This window comes from Theropithecus gelada, chromosome 15 (assembly GCF_003255815.1).
Source record: "Theropithecus gelada isolate Dixy chromosome 15, Tgel_1.0, whole genome shotgun sequence".
Lineage (NCBI taxonomy): Eukaryota > Metazoa > Chordata > Mammalia > Primates > Cercopithecidae > Theropithecus > Theropithecus gelada.
This window is the reverse complement of record NC_037683.1, coordinates 60,772,496-60,798,847: the sequence shown is the minus strand read 5'-3', so window position 1 is coordinate 60,798,847 and position 26,352 is coordinate 60,772,496. Positions and strand designations below refer to the sequence as shown.

General features: G+C 37.0%; 1 protein-coding gene across 1 annotated transcript in view; it reads left to right on the top strand.

Annotated features, from left to right (window-relative positions):
* The window catches only part of FOCAD (focadhesin), a 315,281-nt gene that overhangs the window by 256,100 nt on the left and 32,829 nt on the right, over window positions 1-26,352 (top strand). Inside the window, exons 29-35 of the mRNA XM_025360104.1 lie at window positions 6,033-6,180; window positions 8,070-8,189; window positions 9,945-10,067; window positions 10,521-10,598; window positions 11,565-11,636; window positions 13,241-13,343; window positions 15,219-15,299. Of these exons, the coding sequence (XP_025215889.1) occupies window positions 6,033-6,180; window positions 8,070-8,189; window positions 9,945-10,067; window positions 10,521-10,598; window positions 11,565-11,636; window positions 13,241-13,343; window positions 15,219-15,299 (725 nt within the window). The remainder of the gene's footprint in view (window positions 1-6,032; window positions 6,181-8,069; window positions 8,190-9,944; window positions 10,068-10,520; window positions 10,599-11,564; window positions 11,637-13,240; window positions 13,344-15,218; window positions 15,300-26,352) is intronic.

The following is a 26,352-nucleotide window of genomic DNA, read 5'->3' as shown; positions in this document are numbered from 1 at the left end:
GAGGTGAGGTTTCACCAGTTGGTCAGGCTGGTCTCAAACTCCTGACCTCATGTGATCCACCTGCCACTGCCTCGCATAGTGTTGGGATTACAGGTGTGAGCCACCCTGCCCAGCCGACTTAATCTTTTTAAAGATCTGTTGAGGCCATTTGAATTTGATTGGGCTAAGAGGGCCTTTGACTGATGATTTATGTTTCCCTGTGAAGTAACGTGGCTAAGAAGTAGAAATGGAAGCAAACACATTATATCAGGGATTACCAACCTGCTTAGCATTAAGAACCTTTCCCTTCCCCATGCTAACCCCATGGTTTTTAAGGATTTTTGTCTATTAAACTAAATACTTTAAAATTTATTTTCTCATTTCAGTAATGAAAGATAAAAACGAAAAGGAATAATCAAAAAAGAATACTCAAAAAAGTGTTAAACACACTCATTTAATGAGATATTTAATGTTTCAGTTAGTCTATGTGACTTGTATGGGTGATATATGGTTTTGTTAGGCTTTTGAAAATAATGACATTCTTGAGGGAGCTACATCATAGGTTTTTGGACTTCCACGTGTTTTGGAACCTCAGGCATGAATCCTCTGGGGTTCATTGTTACTAGGAACTAACAGATTATAAGCATTAACTTCCAGTTTATTGACTCATTTACCTTTTGATATTATGGGCACTGCTGAAATATGCATTAAATCAGTGTTTTTATTTCTGGCCTTTAGGAACATAAGTTTAAAGCTACATACATACCTTCTATACTGTTAGTTTCAGACTGACAAAAGGGTAAATGATATGGTAGTGGTAGCTGCATGTGTAAAGGATTTCATCAGGAGTAAATAAAGTAAAATGTCCATTTAGTAGGTGGTAGTTATGGGATCTTCTTTCAGATGCAGGCTAAGATTGGAGAGGAACTAGTGCCACTCACCTAGTTTATCAAGAAACACTTTTGGGGTCAAGTGTCTTCTTAAGAGTGTGGTTTGAATATGAGTAAAGAAAGAGTTTGATGGCGTGGTTGAAGTCTCTTGAATGTAGAAAATGATTAATGAGAAAAATAGGGAAATTTAGCTGTTATTTGAATTCAATGAAGAGTTGAGATTTTGAACCTAATCCATGCATTTGTATTGTTGCCTTTTACAACGAAGGAATAAGATATTTTTATGTCTCTTTTCATCCCTCCTGCCTCCTCATACCACCCAAAGATGTTCATTATAGCTGTAGCTCAAGATGTTATAAAGTTTGGAAAAAATTTGAGATTAAGATGCTGCAAGCTTCAGCCAGTGGGGCAGAGTCAGGAATGTCTTTCAGGCATTGTCTCCATCATTTTCAGGAAGGTTGTTTAAATGTAAGGAGTACCATGGGGATGAATTACCCACCATGCAGATGCTGAGGTGCTTAAAAACTTCATATGTCTAAACATATTTAACTTTAAAATTTATTTTTATTACTAATAAGATTCTTACTCCTTCATTCTTACTTTCTTTCTTGATTCTTACCTTCTTAATGAACAACTGTATTGGCAGGCCTGGACTTCCTGTCCATTTAGTGGAAACTTGACTATTAGAGCCCAATTAAAAGCTCAGGTGCTTCAAGAAGCCCTTCCTCCATCCTCTCCAAACTGTTAGTCCTACAGTTAATGAAGTTTAGTGCTTCATCATTACTGATGCTCTCTAGGTGTCAGTCCTTATGCATTTCTGTTTTTGTTTTTGTTTTTGTTTTTTTTGAGACAGGATCTCACTCTGTTGCTCAAGCTGGAGTGCAGTGACACAATCATGGCTTACTGCAAGTTCAACCTCCTGGGCTCAAGCAGTCCTCCTGCCTCAGCCTCAAGTAGCTGGTACTACAGGCATATGCAACCATGCCTGACTAAATTTTTTATTCTTGTAGAAACAGGGTCTTGCTGTGTTGCCCAGGCTGGTATTGAACTCCTGGCCTCAAGTAATCCTCCCAACCTTGGCCTCCCAAAGTAATGAGATTACAGATGTGAGCCACTGCACCCAGCATAGTTCTCTTTTTGGCTTCACATTCAACTGATACTTACTGAGCAGCTGTATGCCGAGCTAGGCATTTTCACGTCTGTTTCTCATGGACTTACATCCATGTCACAACCTAAACATGATACTGAAGTAGGAATCATCATCACTGGTTTACAGATAAAGAATGTGAGTCTCATATAGGAGGCTTGTTCAAGGTCATATACTTAACAAGTGACAGAGCCAAGAGAGGAACCTGGGACATCTGACTTCAAAGCCATTTTTCTTACATAACACGATATGGGTAACACAGTTCAATAGAAAGAAAGCAATTTGATGCTTGACAGTATGCTGTGTATTTATTTTTTTCTGATGTGCAAATGTCACCCACGTTTTTCTTTAATTTTTTAATTCTTTCTTCTGCTTTTCTAACTAGACCCAGACCTGAAAGCCTGGCTCATGGTGTAAAGTATTCCCTTATCTAATGAGATTGCAGGAGTCTAGGGCAAGCCTCCCTCAAGTGAAACAGTGGAAGTCTTACTAGAAGGTAGTTAATAGATGTGGGAGCGTGCTCCCTCAAATGATAGAATTCACCCAGAGCAAATTCACCGTGCTTCCCTGATTTAATGGACGTGTCCCTACTGAAAGAACCGCACACCTGGGCTGGCTGGTATTGGTGAGCCTATCACTAACATTTTACTGCCATCTAGTGGTAGCTCATTGTGCCATTGTGATCCTCACAGCCCTAACTGTAGTCATGCAGTCATCAACGACCCAAGCTTTGGTTAATTACTACTGAGCTTTTACAAATACGATAACATTTGTATAGTGCTTTGTAAAGGGCAAAGCACTATACAAATGTTAACTGTTATTAGAACTAATTATTAGATGGCCTAGTACTTAATCTGCAGGATTGCCTACGGTAAACTAGGGAATTGAAGATTCATCTCTGATTAATTTTAGAAAAAAATATAATTATATCTGAGTTGATACAGCAACACAAACATCAGAATTGCTTAGCTTTTAAGTGTCAGGATTTCTTTTGCTGGTGATATTTTAATATACTCTGATAATAGATTCAACTAAGTAATGACATAATAGTGTATGGAATTTAAAAACTCAAATTCTCTTTATCATTTGTTAGCACTCTTACAGAACATTTATGTTAGCAATTCCTAAGTTCAGTTTTATACCCAATATTATAATTTGTTTTTATTTCCTCTGTCGAAGACACCAACACCTAATTCCTTTTTGCTTTCAGTGGACAGAAAGATATAAAAGCCAACTCTGCCCAAGCTATTCTTGGTTCAAAGCTGGTAGACATATCAAAGAGAAGCTAGAATGAGGTAAATATGTGGAATTGCTGAACTAAGCACCTGGGGGAACATTTTAAGATTTAGGGCAAAAATAAACACATTAAAATATAGAAGATTTAGAAATCAGAGGGAAATCAGGAATAAAGTTTTAGGACTACGTTCTTGGTGCATACTGGAAAATTGAGTGAAATGAGAGGGGACCTATTTAGAGGGGCAATAGGTGTATATGCCGTAACAGTGACATTGGCACATGTATATACATACACTGTTATATATTCATCTGTTGCACCAGTCAGTTAACTGCCATTGTAGCAATGAATAGAATCACTAGTGAATTATAACCTTGCTTAGGTTATAGTAATAATTGCTATGATAAATTTTAGGTAAATGTGGACTAGAAACAGAAATGTCTTTTTCAAAGCCTTAATGTCTCTATCCCCTGAGATGATAAAAGAGGGGCTTCAATCTAGGGGATAGAGATTTTTGTGTGCCCAGGATAGCCTGAAAAGCAAGACTTCCTTGTTTATTCAGAAAGATAAACCCTATTGGTGTGAACTTTGAGAGGAATTTGTTTTCCAGATGAGCCTAGTGTTCCTCTTTCTGCAGTTAGCCTGGCAAGAAACAAGCTGAATTTTCTTGGTTGAATCTTGCGTGATATGTTCGGTGAATTCTACTACTCATAAAATTTGCCTCCTACTAAACATAAGAATCAAGTCTTGCTTTTTTATTCTTCTGTAGATCTTCTCTCTACTCTAGACTCTTAAAATTATTCATTTGGTTAGTTCTTCAGCTTTCAATAAATACTGGTTGAGTGCTTGTATATGCCAAGCAGTATACTAGGTGCAGCAGATACTGTGGTAGGGAAAAAACAGAAAAGGTGTACCCACCCTTATGGAGCTTTGAGGCCAGGGAAGAGATAATAATCAAACAATCCCCCAAATAATTTTCATCAGAATTTATAATTAAAATTGTATGAAGTAAATTAGCACAGGGTGCTGTGGGAGAGTATTAAAGAGGCTCTCTGCTGGGCGAGGAATGATGTCTCTGAGGAAGTAACATTTGAAATCTTAAGCATAGGTAGCAGTTAAATAGTCAAAGAGGGAACAACGTCAAATTTGTCAAAGTATTAATCAAATTTTGTCTAATTATATCTTTGGTCTAATTCTGTCAAATGGTTGTATGCATCAATATAGATTCTATACTTCCCTGTAGATTCTAAATAATAGCAAAGGCTTTACATTCATATTAGTCAAGAGTAGCCTTTCCTCTTCCATAAATGTGATTAGTCTCAAAAGCATGCTGTATTGAGATCTTAGGTGTTGCTTTAACTGGTCAAAAATGCATTATGCTAGTTGAGCTTGTTAAGTTTACGAAGCTGTAACAGCAGTTCTGCCTGACTAATGATAGTTACTGTCGTAGCATCTTTACGAAGGATTTTTGAATGGCTGATTGTTATGCAACAGAAACTAGAAAAACACACTTGAGATATGGTGCCTTCTCATACGTATTTCATCATGGCACCATGCAGGGCACCGAGAGGGGCCTTGGGTTTGGCAGATGGGACAGAAGGCTAGAAATAAAAAAATCCTCTTGTATTGGCTGCGCTCTGCTGGATGCTGTCTGTGTGACCTTGAGCAAATCCTGTAGCCTGTCTATCCTTCTGGGTGTCTTCTTTTAGGTGTGGGTGCTCCATTTGCACAGAGGTGTTGGGGGAAGTAACTAACATGCTTATAAAATGATGCAAATGTTCTTGACCCTGACCAAGGGGATAGATGCCATTTAAGAGCAAAATGACCTAACATGTGGGCATTGAGATACATTATCGGAGAAATGCCCTGGAGTGTTTTCTTCGGCAGCAGATATCGTGATGAGAGGCAAGGCAAGCCAGAGTAAGGGTGATTTCTGAAAAATATTGCATTTTCTCCATTTAAAAAACAATGACAGAAGCTTTTTTCTTTGAAGTATTACCACAAGCTGCATCATCTTACCATACTATCTTGAAGTTTTCTGAGAGAACAATTATTTTCTTTAAATGGATGTGTATTCATTCAGGAGAATTGGGACACAAAGCCCTAGATTTCAATTGAATTGTCACATGGGGTAACTTTTGACAAGCCTGTCATTTGTCCATTTTCTCTTCTGACCCAGTGGTATTCTGCAAGATCAGAGGGGAGAGAAGGATTAATGTCATTGTGCACAAATACACAGTTTCTTTAGGAAAGAAATTCCACTTGTTGAAGTTGACTAGGAAACATGAAGCACTTAGTAGTACTTCATAATCATGCCTTGCATTTATCTTCTTTGCTATTAGTCAGATGTCCTCAGCTCACATCCTGAATTTTAGTCTTTTCTCTCCTTATGCAGTTGATCACAGTATATTCAACATGCAGGTAGCGGCGGTACAGGAAAAACTACAGCATTTCAGTAAGGGCACAAATAGAGCTGGTTTATGCCTTTTCCTCTTCTCACCCATAAAGTTTAAGTCAAACTATTTCCTGCTTTTGTTTTTATCCAGGGGGTGTACAGCACTAGCATGGGCCACAGATACCTGTTTAGATGTCAGGTGTTCGTTTTGAGGGGAGAGGTAGGTGTACTTGTCAGGGATGATGGGGCACACCAGCTACTAGGCAGCAGAATTTGAATCCAGCCATCTCACTGAGTTTTGAGAGCACTGTAAACACCCATGGTAAGTGAAGAGCAATTATGTGGATTTCTTATGCTCCTAACACCTCATCTTTTTTGGCATCCAAGCACGGGCTGTATATTGGGAGTTGGACTTGTTCTGTCCCTCATGAGCCACAGCAGCCAAATGCAGTCCCGCGTTCATGTGGCAGCATCGCTTCGGAAGCTGTCTGCGTACCTAGATGACAGTGGGAGCCAGAGCAGAACATTTCAGGAGGTAGGAGATGGAGGTTACATTTTTTTTCCCTCTGTTCTCTTTTGTTTTCTTCTTGCCACTTATTTTGGACTTATCATACTTTGGTAACCCTATAAATTAAATTCTTCCTCAAAGAGAAAATCCGAATGGCAAACAACCAATGTTAGATCATAAGGTTTTCAAATTGTGTGGCAGTTTAAATCAACTTAGACTTAAATGTGGCATATAAGATAAGAGCCTTTAGTGAATATAAAACCTAACTCAGCATCACTAGAAGGCACTTTCTAAGAAGAGCTGCAATTTCTGGAAGAAAGTTAAATAGAGATTTTTAGAATTGTGCTCAAGCCAAATGTAACTTTGAAAAATGGCCAGGAATAAGCTTCAGAAACTGCCGATCAAAAGGCATTTAATTTTTTAAAATGTCAGCTAGCATAAAATATTATTGAGGAAATTCCCTTTACCATACTTAAAAAAAAGTTTTTTTCTGCTGTGGTGCAAAAATATGCAGAATTGGAGTTCATGTGACCCAGTTCATGTGTGTTAACCATATTTTTAGATGGAACATTTCAGGCATGTGTCATGCCCATCTCTATTTTGTCCAGGTGAAGCTGGACTGCTTGTACTCTTCTTTGAGAGGAGCAGAGTATGACCTTGTGGCCTGGCCTGATTCTCTCTCTCATTAGAACAGATTCTATTTTATCCCAGCCTGCCCACGAGCTATTGATGAGTACATAATGGCTGCTGTGTTTCCCTGCTCAGCTCCTCTGCTTTCAGCAATAGGACTTGTTGAATTGGTGAATTTCTTTGGGCACAGAGGAATGAAGTTTTGTTCTAAGACATGCACTACATTTCCATTTTTAAAGCAGTGTAAAGTGTGATTTAAAAGTACGTATTTTTTTTAAGCCAAAAGAGAAAATCTTGCAACCGAGGAGCAAATTGATTATAAATGAAAGCAGCATTTTTATAACTGATGCATCTGTGATGTTTTGATTTATAAGGCCTTAAGCAAGCAGTTTTTTCTCCCCTCTGATGTTTTATTATTCAACTTCTACCTTAGAAACCGCTTACGTTTTTCATGCCGTATCAACCAGTGCTAGAAGTTGAATTTTCTACTTTGTCTTAACAGCGTTCTTATAAGGGAGGTTTTTTATCACGAAAATATGAGGTAGCAGAGAGGGGATGATTAAATTTGATGTGCAATAATTGAGACTCAGATAGATTGGGTGACTTGCCCAAAGTTACTTAGCTAGTAAATGATCAATTTGGGACATATTCCCAAATCTTGGCTCCACTCCCACCATTCTTTTTTACTCATATTTTATTTATTCATTCATCAACATATTAAGTTCCCACACTAGTGCTATGAGGCAGGTATTAGTATTCCTATTTTACACAATTTATCTGACTCCAGAATCCATATTCCTGTTCCAGTTATGCCCCACTAGTTCTAGGGAATCTTAATGGAGCAGTGTTTCACTTCTTTGAATTTCCTCTCCTGTTTGGCCTTGGATGGGAATGCATGGCAATTAATTAGTAGCACCCACTGGTGATGAAAAATCTGTTTCCTTCTACTGTTGATAGGTGCTGTACTCTGGCATAATGTGGTAAAGAAATGTACTATTATGAGTCTAAAGACCTGGGTTTGAATCCGTCCTTTGTCACTTGCTAGCTACATGAAACTGAGCTTCAAAGCTCTTATCTATGAAGTAGGAATAGTCATGCCCATCATCACATTGTTATGAAATGTTACAATATGAGTTAGGCAGCAAAACAGTGCCTAATCCATGGGAAATGTATTTGAATCCAGTTCTTACGCTGGAGGGAAGTTTGACAGAATATCTTGTCAACTAAACCAAGTTCTTTTATTTTTCCTCCTGAAGACACATTTTTCTGCTGTATTTTCTTCTCAGGTCCTTGCCTACACACTTAGCTGTGTATGTACATCAGCGTTCAGTGCTGGAATTATTGAGGCTGCAGAGGCTGAGGATGTTATGAACAAGCTTCGACTGTTAGCGGAGAATAGCCAGCAGGTTGGAATGTGTGCCCTGATTATTTCTCTCTGTGGTCTCATGCTGCTGCTAAGTTCTGCTTTTGACTTACTCTGAATTAGAGTATAATGGGATATTTTTTGTGTCTAGAACTGAGGAACTTCTAACTATTCTCTTCTCTCACAGCTGTAGCCAACAGTCACAGATGTCTTTTTCTCTCCTTATCCACTGTCTCATTCTGTAGACATTTTTTTTTCTTTGAGAGAGTATTGATAGACTTTTCTCTCTCTCTAACTATTGCTCCGTAGTTATAAGATCATAAAATATATGGCTAGGGAATATAAGAGTTATGTAAGCCTAGAAACAAAAATTTGTAAAGAGATGAATACATAGAAGACTCTGATAAAGTCAAACCTCAGAAAATTCAAGGCAGAAAATCTCTACTCATGACCAAATATGTATAGGAAAATTTAAGTACCTGTAAACTAAATTAAATAACCTTAAAATGTTTCCTCTGAAATATTATTCAACCTTAAAAAAGAAGGAAGTTCTGGCCGGCTGCAGTGACTCACGCTTGTAATCCCAGCACTTTGGGAGGCCAAGGCGGGTGGATCACGAGGTCAGGAGATCGAGACCATCGTGGCTGAAATGGTGAAACCCTGTCTCTACTAAAAATACACAAAATTAGCTGGGCATGGTGGTGGGCACCTGTAGTCCCAGCTACTCCGGAGGCTGAGGCAGAGCTTGCAGTGAGCCAAGATCGCACCACTGCACTCCAGCCTGGGCGACAGAGCGAGACTCTGTCTCAAAAAAAAAAAAAAAAAAAAAAAAAAAAGAAGGAAGTTCTTATGTGTACTAGAACATGGATGAACCTTGAAGGCATTATGCTAAATGAAATAAACAAGTAACAAAAAGCAAACACTGTGTGCTTTTATTTACATGAGCTACGTAGAGTAGTCAAAAGCATAGAGACAGAAAGTAGAATGGTGGTTGCCCGGGCCTACGGAAAGGGAGAAATGGGCAGTTACTGTTTAATGGGTAAAGAGTCTCAGTTTTCCAAGGGAAAGATTCTGGAGATGGATGGTGGTATTGGTTGCACAGCAGTATGAGTGTACTTAATGCCCCTGAACTGGTATTCACAGTAAAGATGATAAATTTTATGTGTACATTGCTACAATTAAAAAAAAAAAAAAACTGAAAAAAATATTTTATCTGATTACACATGCTATAGAATTTCCCCATGTGGATTTTTTAAAGGTTTCTTCAGTGTCTTAATACTGATGATAATGGTTTATTGCAGAATTAATTGGTTTTAAGCTTGTAATATTATTGTTACTGTTTTATGGTTATATACCTGCTCAGTTACATTCAGAGTAAGTTTTGAAAAGTTGAAAGGTAGAAGTTTTCATATACTGTGCTTATTATGGGATGTTTTCTTTTTGTTTAGGAGTTGATTGACTTCGTGTGGTCTACCTTGGTATTTTCACCCTAACCTCTTCCGATTGTTTGAGCTAAGCTGCTCAATAGTGCAGTATTACTTTCCTAAAATAAATTACTCACTGAAACTGAATTCCTTGCAATTAGACCCTGCAGCTTATGATGCAAACCAGTCTAGATTACAAACAAAACAAAACAAAACAAAAAAAACACTAAGTATCTGATTTTTCAGATGACAAATATAACTTGTCAGTAGGAAAGTTAGCACTAAAAGTGTTTAAGTTGCTAGTTATAAACACTCCAAATCTGTGTCTTTTTCTTTTTTCTTTTTCTCACCCCATTTTTATTTATTTATATCAGACTTCAGGTTTTGCCCTGGCTTTAGGAAACATAGTTCATGGATTGTCTGTGTGTGGACATGGAAAAGCTGAAGACTTGGGCAGCAAGCTACTTCCTGCCTGGATCAGAATTGTTCTTACAGAGGTAGAGGTCACCTGTTGTATGCTATTTCATGTTTTTATAATGGAAAAAGAACTACTTTATTGGATCACTTGTAGGAGTTGCTGAGATATATACATTAGTGGTAAAATAATAGGCAATTTTAAATGAAAGAGATCACATACTTTTAAATCCCTTATAAATAATGCATTCTGCCAACTATTATAATTTTTTTGAACTGGCTATTTTGTCTGTGTTTTAATTTTAAGACAACATTTTGTTTTTTGAAAAATAAAAGCAAGAATTCACCCATGATCTAACAACCTTAATCTGTTACTTTTAGTCTGCTTCCATTTTGGGTTCAGTTATATGGGTTATGTTGACCCTGTAAGTTTGCTACCATTTCGACCATTTATTTCTCTGTGTCATAATAAGTTTTATAGAATCTAAACCCAAGGACTGAGTCCCTCTTTTCATATTCTGATGCTTTGTTTTCAGGGCACTCCCACAATGCTTTGTCTGGCAGCTCTTCACGGCATGGTGGCCATGGTAGGCTCTGAAGGGGATGTAATGCAGGTAAAGAGAGAAACCATGGAGGAGAAGACATCTAAATGTGTACACAGCCATAGCAGGAGAAGAATATTCAGTGTCTTAGTATGCTAAGAACAGAAGGATTTATACTCATGGTAATAGTTATACCAGGCTTTTTAATGCCTTGCTGTATGAATAATTGCACTTAACCAAGGATTATTTCTATAGAAGTTTGTTCTTTGTTTAATTTGGTTTGTAGGGATTAAACCTGGCCAATTTAGGTGCTCTCCACATATTTCCCTGCCTGAGAAAAGATGATTGAATGATAAGAAATTTCAAAAGTTATTTGTGGCTGGGCACGGTGACTAACACCTATAATCCCAGCACTTTGGGAGGCCGAGGTGGGTGGATCACGAGGTCAGGAGATCGAGACCATCCTGGCGAACACGGTGAAACCCCGTCTCTTCTAAAAATACAAAAAAATTAGCCAGGCGTGGTGGCGGGCGCCTGTAGTCCCAGCTACTCGGGAGGCTAAGGTAGGAGAATGGCATGAAACTGGGGGTGGAGCTTGCAGTGAGCGGAGATTGCACCACTGCACTCCAGCCTGGGCGACAGAGTGAGACTCCGTCTCAAAAAAAAAAAAAAAAAGTTATTTGCAAGAAACTCCATTTTGCATCTGTAATGTCTGATGTATATCTATGTAATTGTTCTTTAACTTCAAAATATTTTCACAGTGGACATATGTATGTTTAAGTTTGTAAATAATTTTGAAGGAACTCTTTTTTTATGCAGTAAAAGTTGATTGATTGCTTACATGCCGCAGTGAACAGTTGCCAGGAAATCAATGATAGATAAAGCATGGGGCCCTGCTTTGAGGAGCTCATAGCTTATGTATTTGAAATAGAAGGACTGTTTCATAGCTTAGAAGATGGATAGCTCATGCACCGGGAATATAACTCTTTACTTTTTTATGGGGGTGGGTGGGATGAGTATTTCTTCTTATTCTTTCAGCTGAAATCAGAAGCCATCCAGACCTCTCATTTTCAAGGCAGACTTAATGAAGTCATTAGAACCTTAACTCAGGTGAGAAAATGAATTTAAAATCCTTGGGTGGGAAAACATATCCTCCTTTTTTGTCTTTTTTTCTATTACATAAAACAACGTGTTTTCCCTGAAAAATGGGAAAGTCTCTGGTTATTTCCACTGAGTTCAAGAGGCATTTGGGAGTGATGTATGGACCTGTGTTCACTGACAAACTTGCACTACCTTTGGGGGGCAAAAAAAAAAAACTGGCATTTTTTTAGTAAACTTAAGCTGGCATTGGTTTTCCTTAAAAATTGAAGCCTGATGGCTCACACCTGTAATCCCAGCACGTTGGGAGGCCAAGGCAGGCAGATCATGAGGTCAGGAGATCAAGACCATCCTGGCTAACACAATGAAACCCTGTCTCAACTAAAAATACAAAAAAATTAGCCAGGTGTGGTGGCAGACGCCTGTAGTCCCAGCTACGCAGGAGGCTGAGGCAGAAGAATGGTGTGAACCCAGGAGGCGGAGTTTGCAGTGAGCCAAGATTGCCCCACTGCACTCCAGTCTGGGTGATAGAGCAAGACTCCATCTAAAAAAAAAAAAAAAAAAATTAAAGCCTGATTCTGCAAGGAATGTCAGGCCCTAAAGATAAGGAAAAAGAGAAAGTGATCAAAGGGCACGGCAGATCTTGATAGAAAGGTCAAGGGGCACTAGTTCAGATGTCACTGATAAAAATATTTGGGCATATCTTGACTAAAGAATAGATATATTAATCTGCTAAGAAATGTTTTTATCTTTTAAGATTTTTTTAAAAAACGATTATGTTTGTTGCATAAAATTTGAAAGCACATAATGAAAGAAGCTGAAAAAAATCACCGATGGTCCTTCAAACCGGAAGCAACTGTTACTGATATTTGGTCATACTTCTTTTCAAGTATTCTTGTGTTTGCATAGTTGGTATTCTTACTGTATATAGAACTTTATATTTTATTCTTTTCATTTAGCATACTTGTTTTCATTCTTGTAAAATGTAGCTGATAATACCTACCACATAAAGGAGTTTTAGTCATTGAGACTTTTAAAAACAAACAGAAATCTCTAAACAGACAATACTCTCTTTTGCATGCATGAGTAGAAATATACTCAAAAAAGATTCTACTGAAATTTAAGCTGCCATAATGTGGGAGAAAAATCTGTAAATGAAAATTATTTTAAAAATCCTTATCATGAATGATAAAGCAGCAGTAGAGCATAATTTATAGAAGAGAACAAAATGTATGTCCTTCCATTTTTAGAGGTATTTTCATCTTAAGTAACTATCACCCCTTTTCTACTTTCTGGATTTTGGTTTTTTTGCCATTTTTTTTTTTGAAAACTTCGAGACCAGTCTCAGTGAAACTTGAGAAAACTGCTAGTATGATTAAATTATTTCTGCTATGATTAAAGAATGAATCATTCATTCATTCAGTAGACACTTGTTGAGTATCTATATGACCTAGGTATGGTGTACTAGACACATGATATTACATCTTGTCATAGGATTGCTCATTGCCAGCCAAGCCACCACCTTCTAAATGACTGGTTACTTTCTGTGAGTGACCTTTTATTAAATAGAACTTGGATCTTATCCCATCATTGAACTGTTAACTTTTTATTTGTAGGTCATTAGTGTCTCTGGGGTGATTGGTCTCCAGTCAAATGCAATCTGGCTTCTTGGACATCTTCATCTATCTACTCTATCCTCAAGTCAAAGTAGAGCCTCTGGTAAGATTAAAGTCGTAAAACACTATAGCTGAAGGGAGGGATTGCTGACCCAGCGCTCTGTACTTTGTTAAGAGCATTAATCTTCACAACAACCCTAAGTAATGGGTATTACCATTTCTATTTTACATCAGAGGGAAATGGTATATGGAAAGGCTTCCTGACTTACCCAGGGTCATGTGGCAGTAAGTGGTGGACATGTGGTTTAAACTCAGATCTTTTGGCTTCCAAAGCTCATACTCTTTTTACTCCTTCTCTCTGTCTCCGTTAGAGAACAGTTTAGACATTCAGTGTCCTATATTTCACAAATGAAGAATTCATGGCTCAGAAAGATTACATGAGTTACATACAGAGTTAATTTGGTGACAAATCTAGAAACTAGAAACCAGGTCCTTCAAGCTTGGAACAGATTTATTTTGCTACATGTAATGGTAGTTTGTATAGTATTCATGTTTCATTAAAAGTCTCTTCATATTTGACTGGAGTTGTTCTGGCCTCTGATTTTGAAAAAATAATGGGGTAAATACATTTAAAGGTGTATACCTTCTTAGCCTTGGAATTGAAATTCTGGGTCTTATTATAACAAGGCCTTTTCTATTTCTAGCTTTTTGGTAAAAGCAGTAAAAAATATTTGCAGTTCCCACATACGTAATGTGCATTTGTACTTGGAGATTTTATGGGGAAGGCATGATTGTTGATACATCTGCTCCTTGCTCTTTATAGGACTTTGACCCATTGGCTATCTTGGACCCAGGCCAGAGAGGTTTAGGTACCAATGATTCCTTATTAAAACCTAGTTTTACTTACCCTCTAACAAGTAGTCTACAGATGGCATTAACGTAAATGTGGGCCTCTGTAATTACCATTTTCCTTTCTTTCAGTCATTCTGTAGCTATGGAAATAGGACACTGGTCCACAGCCTTGGCAATGTAGTGAACTTTAGACAGCTAAAGTTACCATATTAAAATGGAAAAAATAAGAAAACTTAGTCATACCGGAAGCCCTGGGTAATACTAGTTTTGAAGGGCAGGGATCTCACAGTGTCATGGTAAGATAGGATATTTATGTCAGGCTTTTACTTTTTTATGTAGGCTTTTAATTGCCATATTATGGGGTATTTGGTCTGGCCCGCATGTACTCAAATCAGGTACTAGTGAATCATCATACATCCAGGTTCTTCTGAACAAAATGATTGTGTATCTGGAAAAGTACTGCTACTTGTTCCTGATGGAATTTTCCAATTGAGTCATTTCTTGCAGTAAAAATCATCTCATGAAACAATTATGGGAAACTGGAAGGAAAAGAATTTAGGAGACACTTAGGACTCAACTAGCATAAATGTCACTGCTTCACCATTCCAGCTTAGTAACCACATCTGGTTATTTGCACATGTTGGTCACTTAGAGGTCTCTGCCTTAGGTAAGGGACTGGTGCTGTTAATACTAGTTGTTGAATTTCTATGGTTCATATATCTGATTCAGCATGTCCTGAAGTGGCACCTACCTCAGCCTCAAAGCTCATCAGATTCCTTGCTGACTCTGAGGAGGTCACTGGATTGGGGCTCATTGATGTGACAATATGGAAAGGATTTTTTTTTTAACCACTTCACTCAAGTGTTCATCTTCTGTGATTTTTTTTTCCCAGACTTTACTAAATTTGCCACCATTTTAGATTTGCTTGCATAGCTTAAGTGATTACTTCAAGGCCAGTCACTTAATCTAATAGAATTGGTTGCAGCCACAAAGTATTGTGCTGAGATTAATGGCATAAACATCTCCAGTTTGTCTCTAGGTTGATATGGCAGCATGAGATCATTATCTTTCCTTCATTAGGCCTGCCAAGTTCACTGGTTAATTTGATCGTTTTCTGTCTCCACAGTTCCTACTGACTATAGCTATTTGCCTGAAAGCAGTTTTATTGGAGCAGCCATTGGCTTCTTCATTACAGGAGGAAAAAAAGGCAAGTGAGCACATTTCTTGAATTTTATCATTCTATCTGCATGTTGTTATAAGCAAATTTGTGTACCCTAAGCATGCCTCTGTAGAATCAAGCAATACAAATCTGAAGGGGTGAATATTTTCATCTGCTAAACCATCTTTGCAATAGAGATGACCAGCAACTAGCTACAATAATCGGTACATAAATATACACATTGTGTGGTTTCTTAGAATCACTGTCCCTGATCATGGGTGGCTCTGTGAAAATCTTAGTCTCCCATTTGGCCCTTTCAAAAGTACAAACACAGATTACATTTCAAGTGAGTGTGATCTAGAAAGAGAAAACATATCTGGGTGCAGTTTCTATCCCAGGATCTGTCTTGCAAGTAGATCTTCTCCCTGCATCTTTTATAATTATTCTGTGTTGTTGAAATCACTGGCTCTAGTTCCTATTTTTAGTTTGTGTTCTTTTCCTTGCACATATTTGAGCCTTTGTGGTTCTGTATTGCTGCCACCCCCATTAAAGTACAAGCAACTTGAAGACAGAGATTGAGTGCCTTTTGTTTTTAACTGGAGCCAGAACAATGCCATGTAACTTATTGAATAAATGTTCCTTAATAATACACATATAGTTTTCAGGGCTGTGAGGAAAAAATGGATTAGAACTGAACATGTCATGGCTCAGGAATAAGCCTCATTAATGTGGTATTCTTTCATTGATGGATTTACTAATTTTATTCTTCCTTGGCTAGGTCAGTCTTCCTTGATTAGATCAGTCTGAGCAAAATCAGTGCCTGTATTATAGCAAGACCATCCCAATTTTAGAAAGGAAAAAAACAACCAAAAAGACTGGAAAAAATCTGAAAGTGGCAGTTTGATTTGTGAGGGTCGTGGAAGTAAAATGTTACCTTTGGAAGGGAAGTTAAAGCTGTGTTGTCTGATTTCCCACTGGGTACAGTAATCCCTGGAGCTTCCAGATTATGAATATTTTCATAGCCTGGAGACAAATTCCATTAATTTCTGGAGTTCTAGAATTTGTGCTATTATTCTAGGGTCCTGAATTAGCATGATTTACTTATCCTCAGTAAAAATTCACATATGGTTATGTCATTGTTGTACATGATGCACTTATATATAAACAGATCATATATTATAATGTACAACTAGTTCATTGTTTATGTTACCATAAATTAAGTCTACTTAAAATAAATATTATAGTAGAGATGTCTTCATTAGGAAGAAATTCTTACTAAATGAGCATCTAAAATTTTCATGGCCAAACTAATGCTAGGAATATGTATATATTTCTGCTGTATTTTGTGTTAGGTTGCTTATTGATATGAAATTTTAAAATGAGGTGAGATATTTTCATGAGAAATAAAAGTAAAAATTCTTAAGGTCAAATGAAAGCTAGACTGTTTTTCTTTTCTACTGAATAAAATGTTAGTCTACTTCCCCAGATCCATATTTCTTGGCAGACATGAATTTTCTCTGAATCTTATGGGAAATTTTTGGTTGAATGTAACATTTTTACGATTCTGTAGTCATGGTACAACAGGAAATGTTCTGCTATAAGGCTGAAAAATCAAGTGGAACTGGAATCAGTGTTGTTATGTGCAGTCTTGCTGAAAACTGTTTTAAAACAAATAAATGAAGTATTAAGAATGCCATATTTATTACCAATCAGATTTTTGGCATTTTCAGGTTGTGGGAGAGGGCTGTCGTCTTGTCAGGTTTGCTGACTAGATTCAGAGGAAAATCTATTCAGCCTTACACATTACTAATGATGACCCCAGAGGAGTGGGGGCCGTGGGAGGCTGACCTCCGCCTCCAAAGCCCATTTACAAAAACAAAACCAGACCCTGCTCTATGGGGCTAAATGGGATGGCCAAATGTGGAGGTGTGCATGCAAACGAGTGTTTTCTTCTTCAATATACCCAGCTCATTTGAATTTTAATAACTCCCTTCTGAAGCAGCTTTTGAGTTTAAATGTCTGGATGTCACTCATCAGAGCCCGGTGGAGCTGCTGATAGGAAGGATGGCAACTTTGGTGAACTCTTTTGAAGAATAAATGGTTTTAGAAAATAAAAATAATGCTTAGCATAGGCAGAAAATTTTAGGGATGGCATGGTTTCATTGCCTCTGCGTGCTACTTTTAACTTGAGCAACTCACTAGAGAAAAGAAATGTGATGGGCCATCCCCAATCTACATTTGTGCCAGGATGAGATTGGGCATGGTGGTCTCAAATTTAGCCAATCAAATTTGAGATAGGAATCTGTTCATCTGTTTTCTAATGTTTAGGGCTTTCTCACTTAGGATACTAACTTTAGTACTCATGTGATAGAACATATAAGATGTTCATAGCATCCATTCTTTCATGCAGACCCACATTTTAAAACCATACTAAGTAGATGAAATTCCTTCAGTTTTTAAATAATTCAATTCATGGTTTTGACTATAACTGGTTTTTGTTTGTTTGTTTGTTTTGCTACACCATGTGACATTCTCCTTTCTTCTCTCATAGCCCTGGAATTCCTCTATCAGATATATTGTTCCCTAATCTTTTGTTTTCATTATTATCTATTTTTGTGAACATTTCTTGACTATGCTAGGCTTAAAATCTTTGCTTATCATATAACTCCTCCTAACATGGATTTTTTTCCCCTTGAAGAGCCTCTCATTTTTGACTCTTACTGTTTTGCTTCTTTTCTACTTTTATTCTTTTGTCTGATTTCTGATTTTCTCAAGATCATAGGCTGTTCAGATCTCATCAAGATTTTATCCACTTCCTTTGTAATACCTCAGAAACATTTAAAGTACTTAATAAATGTGATTCTTTCTAAAGCTAATATTAGATATTTCTATATAATATCGTTATTTTTTGTTATTATATTGCTGGGGAATGTGACTAACACTTTCTAAGCTTATATTTTCCTATTAGGCTTTAAAAGTTCCCAGTAAGAAGTATTAACTAAACAAACTATATTTAAGTCCATGTAATAGTCATTATGAATGGCCTTCTTTCTTGATATTGATTCATTGGTCAGTGATCTGCGTATGTAAGTATTGGGCTTATATACAAAGTACAGGTAGGCGTATGCTCCTTCAGTCATTTTTGGACTATTAGCATGAGAGGTAATTGTTGAGAAGGAAATATGCCAAGGGTACAGACTTAGTGAACTCTTGAGTGTAGAATAAATGATATGAGAAAGCTGTCCTATTTTCTGATAAAATCATGGAGTTGGTTGCCAAGATTACGTGTGATTTTTGAGTATTTTAATTTAGGAATAGTTTACCTGTACAACTCTTTAAAAAATATTGTTAGAAGTCAGTGTATATATATATATGTATGTATGTGTGTGTGTGTTTATATATATATATAAATAACACTAAGTTAAAAATGTATAAAGAAGAAAATAAGACAATCCTCTGTCATGTCACCACTTGGAGATAGCCACTGTAGATATGTCCTTCATAATGTCCTTCTACATGTATGTGTTTGTGTTATATTGTACCATAAAATTTATATTATTTTATTGTCTTATTTTAAAAAAATTAATAACTTTACATGTAAATGGACATAATTAGCACCCATGTCTTCCAAAAAAAACCTTGAGGAAGTAAGAGAAGACTCCTATTGCATGGTTTTCTGGACATTTGTCAATAGGATATGTTTTTGATGTGTTTGATTCCTTTTTTGTTTCATGAGGTTTGTTTTCATAAACCTCATGAAAATGTTTGGAAGGAAAACTGTCAATTATCCCATGACTCTACAGCTATTACCATTTCTGGATATTACTTAATTTGTTGCTTCTGGGATTACAAGCATGTGCCACCACGCCTGGCTAATTTTTTGTATTTTTAGTAGAGACAGGGCTCCTCCATGGTGGTCAGGCTGGTCTCGAACTCCCAACCTCAGGTAATCCGCCCACCTCAGTCTCCCAAAATGCTGGGATTGCAGGTGTGAGCCACCATGCCCGGCCTGTGTTTCTGAACTTAATGTTATATTATAAACTTTCCCTGTTTTCATATATCACCATAACAATAATATAATAATAACTATTATCTATGAGACAGGGTCTCCGCTCTGTCACCCAGGGTGAAGTGCAGTGGCACGATCGTGGCTTACTGCAACTTCAAACTTTCCAGCTTAAGTGATCCTTCTGCCTCAGCCCCTCAGGTAGCTAGGAGTGCAGGTACATACAACCAGAACCAGATAATTTTTTTACTTTTTGTAGAGATGGAGTCTCACAATGTTGCCTAATCGGGCCTCAAACTCTAACTTCGAGCAATCCTCCTGCCTTAACCTCTTTAAATGTTGGGATTACAAGCATGAGCCACCATACCTAGCATAATTATCATTTTTAAATGACTAGAGAATATTTCATCAAATTCATAAGTCATAATAAACTTAATCATTTTAGTATTTGCCATTTAAAAAATTTCAATTTTAGTGAACATCTTGTTTTGTTTTGTTTTGTTTGAGACAGAGTCTTGCTCTGATGCCCAGGCTAGAGTGCAGTGGCGTGATCTCAGCTCACTGCAACCTCTGCCTCCCAGGCTCAAGTGATTGGCCTTCCTCAACCTCCCGAGTAGCTGGGATTACAGGCAAGTGCCACCAAGCCCAAAGATAGGTAGGTAGGTAGGTACGTAGGTAGGTACCTACGTACCTTTTTTTTTTTTAGTAGAGATGGGATTTTTCTATGTTGGCTAGGCTGGTCTTGAACTCCTGGCCTCAAGTTATCTGCCCTCCTCTGCCTCCCAAAGTGGATTACAGGTATGAACCACCATACCTGGCCTTTAGTGAACATCGTTATGCACATAGCTCTCTTCCGCTACAGCTTTCCTTCAGGGAAATTCTCGGTAATGTAGTGAGCAGGAGTCCAAGGATTTGGTGACTGTAGGGATGGCCAGGTCTCATTGCCCTTCAAAAAGCTCAGCCCTGTATGAATTCGCAAAAATATAAAACACAGAGATTAAAAGCATAGGCTTCAGGCTTCCTGGGTTCATATCCCACTTCCACTACTTACTGGCTGTATAACTTCAGGCAAGCTGTGTCTGTAAGCTTTGACTGCTTCTGTAAAATGGAGAAAATAATTAACTCTTTTTTATAGAGTTTTGTAAGGATTATGAGTCACTTTATATAACAGTACTTATAAAACAATATAAAGAATAAATTCCTTCTATTATAATGTCATATCAAAAAGCAGCCCAATAAACAAATGATAACAATAAAAACCAGTAAGATATAAAATGATGCCTTAAGACTGCTCTCATTTGCATATAATTGCCAGAAGGTCTGAACATTTGTACATTTATTTACTGTTTAAAAGGTTGGTTTTTTTTTTTTTTAAGTAAATTTGGAATTTTTTAAAAAATTTATTTTTTAATTGACTAATAATTATACATATTCATGGAGTACATAGTGATGTTTTGATGATATGTATAATGATCAGATCAGAGTAATTAGTATATCTATCATCTCAAACATTTATCATTTCTTTGTATTGGGAACATTCAATTCCTCCTCCTAGCTACTTGAAACTATGTATTATTGGTAACTATACGCACCCTACAGTGGGATGATAGAACACTAGAACTTATTCCTCCCATCTAACTGTGGTTTTGTATCCTTTAACAAGTCTCTCCCTATCTCTTTCTTCCCCCTGCTCTTTCCCAGCCTCCAGTATCCTCTGTTCTGCTTTTCACTTCTGTGAGATCAACTGTCTTTTTGCTTCCACATATGAGTGAGAACATGTGGTATTTAACTTTCTGTTCCTGGCTTATTTCACTTAACATAATGTCTTGCGTATCTATCCATGTTGCCATGACTAGCCGGATTTCATTCTTTTTGATGGCTTAATAGTATTCCATTGTGGATATATACCACATTTTAAAAAACCTTTCATCTATTGTTGGACACCTAGATTTATTCCATATCATGGCTATTGTGAATAGTGCTAAAATAAACATGGGGTACAGATGTCTCTGATATGATTTCCTTTCCTTTGGATACATGCCCAGTAGGAGGATTGTTAGATCATATTGTAGTTCTATTTTTCGTTTTCTGAGGAACCTCCCTACAGTTATTTATAGTGGGTGTATGAGTTTACATTCCCACCAACAGTGAATGAGTTCCCTTTTCTTCACATCCTCAACAGCATTTGCTGTTGTTTGTTTGTTTGTTTGATAATAGCCATCCTCACTGGGGAGAGATGATATCTCATTGTGGTTTTGATTTGCATTTTCCTAATGATTAGTGATGCTGAGCGGTTTTTCATATGTTTATTGGCCATTTGTATGTCTTTTGAGAAATGTCTGTTGAGATAATTTCCCCATTTTAAAATAAGATTGTTTATTTTTTGCTGTTGAGATGTTTGAGTTCCTTGTATATTCTGGATATTAGTCCCTTGTCAGATGAATAATATGCAAATATTTTCTCCATTCTGCAGGTTGTCTTTTCATGTCGTTGATTATTTCCTTTGCTAAGAAGCTTTTTAGTTGGATATAATCCCATTTATTTTGCTTTTATTTTCTGTGCTTTTGCAGTCTTATTCATAAAATCTTTCCCTAGGCCTGTGTCCTGAAGCATTTCTTCTATGTTTTATTTTTGCAGTTTTATCATTTTGTGTCTTACATTTATGTCTTTGATGCATTTTGAGTTGATTTTTGTAGGGCAAGAGAATGGGGAATCTAGTTTAATTTTTCTGTATATGGATATCCAGTTTTCCTAGCATCACATATTGAAGAGACTGTCCTTCCCCACTGAGTCTTCTTGACGTTTTTGTCAAAAATCAGTTTGCTATAGATATGTAGATTAGTTTCTGAGTTCTCTATTCTGAATTTATTTTTGTTTGTATTTTTTACCCTTTTATTTTGAAACAATTTCAAGCATAAAAAAGTTGTAAAATGCATAAAAAAGTTGCAGAAATTGTCTTCCTTTTTTAACAGTAAGAAAAACTCCACATCCCTTTTAGCCAGAGACACTATTCAGGTTTCATCAACAATCCCAGTGATGTTTTTAATAAAAAACTAATCTCAGCTAGAATGTTGCTCTGCACTTATTTATTGTGTCTCTTTGGTCTCCTTCAACCTGAACACTTCTTCAGTTTTTTCTGTGACTTCTTGACTTTAACTAGTTTTAAGATTAGAAGCCAGTTATTTTATAGAATGCTCTTTAATTTGGGTTTGCCTGATATTTCTCATATTAGAGTTAGGTGGGGTCACTTTTGGTAGAGTATGACAGACGTGTAGCTGTGCGCTTCTCACCACGTCCCATCTGTGGCACATGACGTCTGAGCTCCCTCCACTGGGGTGGTGAGCTTTGATCACTTGGATAAGATGTTGTTTTCTAGGTTTCTCCACTATGAACTTATTCTTTTACCCTTATCTTCAATAAATCTTGTGGAGATGTTTTGAGACTTCACAAATATTCTATTTTCATCCTATTTTCACCTATTAGTTTTAGCATTCACTAGTACTTTTGCCCGAATTATTACTGTGATAGTTGCAAAAAGGTGATTTTTTAAAATCCATGAATCCATCTACGTTTTTTATTAGGCATTCTGCTGTTAAGAAAGGGTTTCTGTCCTCTTCTCCTCCTCTCCTCTCCTCTCCTCTCCTCTCCTCTCCTCTCCTCTCCTCTCCTCTCCCCTCCCCTCCCCTTCCCCCCTCCCCTCCCCTCTCTTCCCTTCCCCTCTCCCTTCCCCTCTCCCTTCCCCTCCCCTCCCCTCCTCTCTCAGTTCCTCTCTCTCCATATTAGTGTACACTCCTAAATTCCTATTTTATTTAACTATTCAATTATCTATTATTTTGATCTTCAATTTGTCCAATAAATTGAACAAAATGTTTAATTTGACCAATAAGAGCCTCTACAAGTTGGCTCCTGTGTCCTTTTGACATGACCCCCTCATGCTTTGACTAGTTCCTTTGTGGCACAAGAAGATGTCCTAGGTTTATTTTGTATTATCCCCAGTCGTGTAATAGATACTCCAGGTTTCTTTTAGTGGAGATTGGTATTTAGAAGCTAACATCTGTGTGCAAAGTATCTCATTGCTGCTGGGGTAATCTTTGTCTCTAGGCCCTTTCAATGAACAGAGCTAGGAAATATATGTGCTTATTCTCTCTCATCTATATTTATTTCTGTATTTAGCTATATATGTAATGAAAGTCTTTCTTTTTGAATTTGTATCTCCCTTCCCTGACAGTAAGAACCTTCACTCTCATTATCCTCAATATATTTGCTCATTTGTCCAATCCTCCTGGATGTAACTGTCCCTACTGGACCACTGTCCTAAACTGCCTTCCTCACTCAGGTCTCCACTCGCTGCCACCCTACTTTGTGGCCTTCCTGGTTTTAAGGGGCCTTGGGATATTTTTGCTTTTAATAAAAAAAATGTTATTGAAATATTCAGTCTTAAGATAGAAAACCTATCAACCTTTAGTGTCTGTCTGATGTATCAGAATCATCGATTGATTTTAAAAACTTTCTTGATTATAGTTTCTTTCAGGGGACTAGGCATCTCTTAGTTTCCACTAATAGGCAATGCTGTAATTCTCTCTGCCTGTGTTTTCTATGGACTTAGTCTGGAAAAAATCCTACTCATCCTTTTCATCTTGATTTAAATATTCTTTCCTTGGTGGGGGAAGATAGGGGCTTCTGTGATGTTCCCAGATTAAGTTAGATTACTTTTGTAATACTTTCCTATATATTTTCATGGTGCTTAATATATGTGTCATCATTTTATTTTTTTTTCTTTTTTTTAATGTGTCATCATTTTCATAATTATTTATATTTCTTTGTTTAAAGTCTGTCTTTCCCACTAGGTGCGATTTCCTCAATGGACAGGAAGAATAGCTGTGTTTTATCTTAAATACTTAGAACAGATTGACATGTAATAGTTTTCTAATATTTATTGATCTATAACTTTAAACATACACACAAATATATATATATACACACACACACACACATACATACATACACTAGATAATTCTAAGTTACCTGTAAGCAGTATTTAGCTGGAGAAAGTAAAGATATGTCCAAACCACAAAAGCAATATGCTAGTGATGGAAAATATACAGACTCAGGCTGTTAGCCTACTTGTTGCCAGACTTTTTACTATAAGGGTTACACATGTGAATTGTGGCATTGAGATCTGATCCTCTGTGTAGCCAAAGTATGTGCAATAATGGGTCCTGTTTTAATGCATTATGTTTGGATATACCGTTTATATCAGAGTTCTTTGAGGCTGTCAACTGATGAGAGATTTAAAGTAACTTTGTTTCCAGGTTTTACAACATCTGGATCTTTTTAACAAGTACTGTTAGGCATTCTCAGTTCCAAATCTATTGTCCGTAAAGCATTTCATTATTTCTTTTTACTTAAAAAACTTGTTTGAAAGACAAAGCACTGTAATAAAGGAACTGATCATTCCTGTTGTTTAGATGTGGATTCTTTTGTCCAGTGCTAAAGATCTCTGGGGAAGGAACTAGTTCGCTGTGTTCTCCCTTGGCTTTGGGACTCCCTCTCTTTCTTTCCATACCTTCCCCAAAATGCATGAAACAGCCAAATATTTTCTCCATTTCCAACAGCTACTATAGTTCCTCTCATTCCAGTTAGTGTCCGAATCAGTTCCCTACAAATAGTGGAAAATTTTGTGTGAGTCTAGTTATACCACTCAGTATTGATTCCTTGCCCTTTTAAATGTGGAAGATTTATTTCATTATTGGACTGATGTAATTTTTCAACCCTATTCTTTGTTGCTGACACTTGCATGTGTATTAGGTCAATTCTAGTGAATATAGAAGCAACGTGTAAAGTGCAGTTATTGGTGACAGTTGTCCTGTCAAAAGAGAGCTCATTGTCTTAAGAATAAAACATCTGGAAAATGGTCATATTTCACATGGGCTCCTGGTATTAGAAGACAGTTTGGATGCGTTTCCTGTTTCCCTAGATCCTCTGGAAACTCCAAAGTCTTTGTAGTGGATTCTCTCAAAGTACCTGGAAAAAAATTTTTATGTTATTTTGAAAATACTCAATCTCTGAGAGTTTTTTTTAAGTAGAACTGTATTTATGAATTAATGATTTCCAGTACAGAATTGGATACATTGTTCTTAAATGGAGAGATGTAATTCTTGCATAGATATTTACTATAATGTCTGCCAGTTTATCAAACTATTTCTATGAATCATGTGCCAAAAAGACCCCAAAAAGCAACTTAATTTTTGTGGGTTTTTTTAATGTGAAATAAAAGACTTCTATCTGCAGCCAATGTTGTGTAGAGATACTTAGCGCATATGTGTAATCAGCATGGAGTTATGTGAATAGACAACCAGTTAACTCCTATCATAGCATTTTTTATCACATAATTTATTACACCTGATTTTGCCTTGTTTGTTTGTTCTCATATTAGAATAGAAGCTCCACGAGCATAGGGACCTATACTGTCTTGTTCAACACTGCCTCCACTGTTGGAGTCAGTGCCTGATACCTAATAGATAGATACTCAGTAAATAGTTGAATGAATGAATGTGTTTATAAATGCATTTACTTTATTTGTCAGAATTTTTTTTTTTCCTTATAATAGCAATGGTTGGCCTGGTGCGGTGGTTCATGCCTGTAATCCCAGCACTTTGGGAGGCTGAGGCAGGCGGATCACCTAAGATCAGGAGTTCAAGACCAGCCTGGCCAACATGGTGAAACCCCATCTGTACAGAAAACACAAAAAATTAGCCAGGTGTAGTGGTGCACACCTGTAGTCCCAGCTACTCGGGAGGCTGAGGCAGGAGAATCGCTTGAGCCTAGGTGGTGGAGGTTACATTGAGCCATGATAGTGCTAGTGTACTTCAGCCTGGACGACAGAGCGAGACTCTGTCTCAAAAAAGAAAAAATAATACTAATAGCAATGATTAACTCTCTAATAATATTTCTTCAACTCCCAATATTACATCTCAAGATGGAACACAACTAAAACACCAATTACTGGTAGCATAGCAGAGAAGAGTGGCAGGTGTGTTGAGCATCAACTTTTTTTTTTTTTTTTTTTTTTTTTTTTTTTTTTTTTTTTTTTTT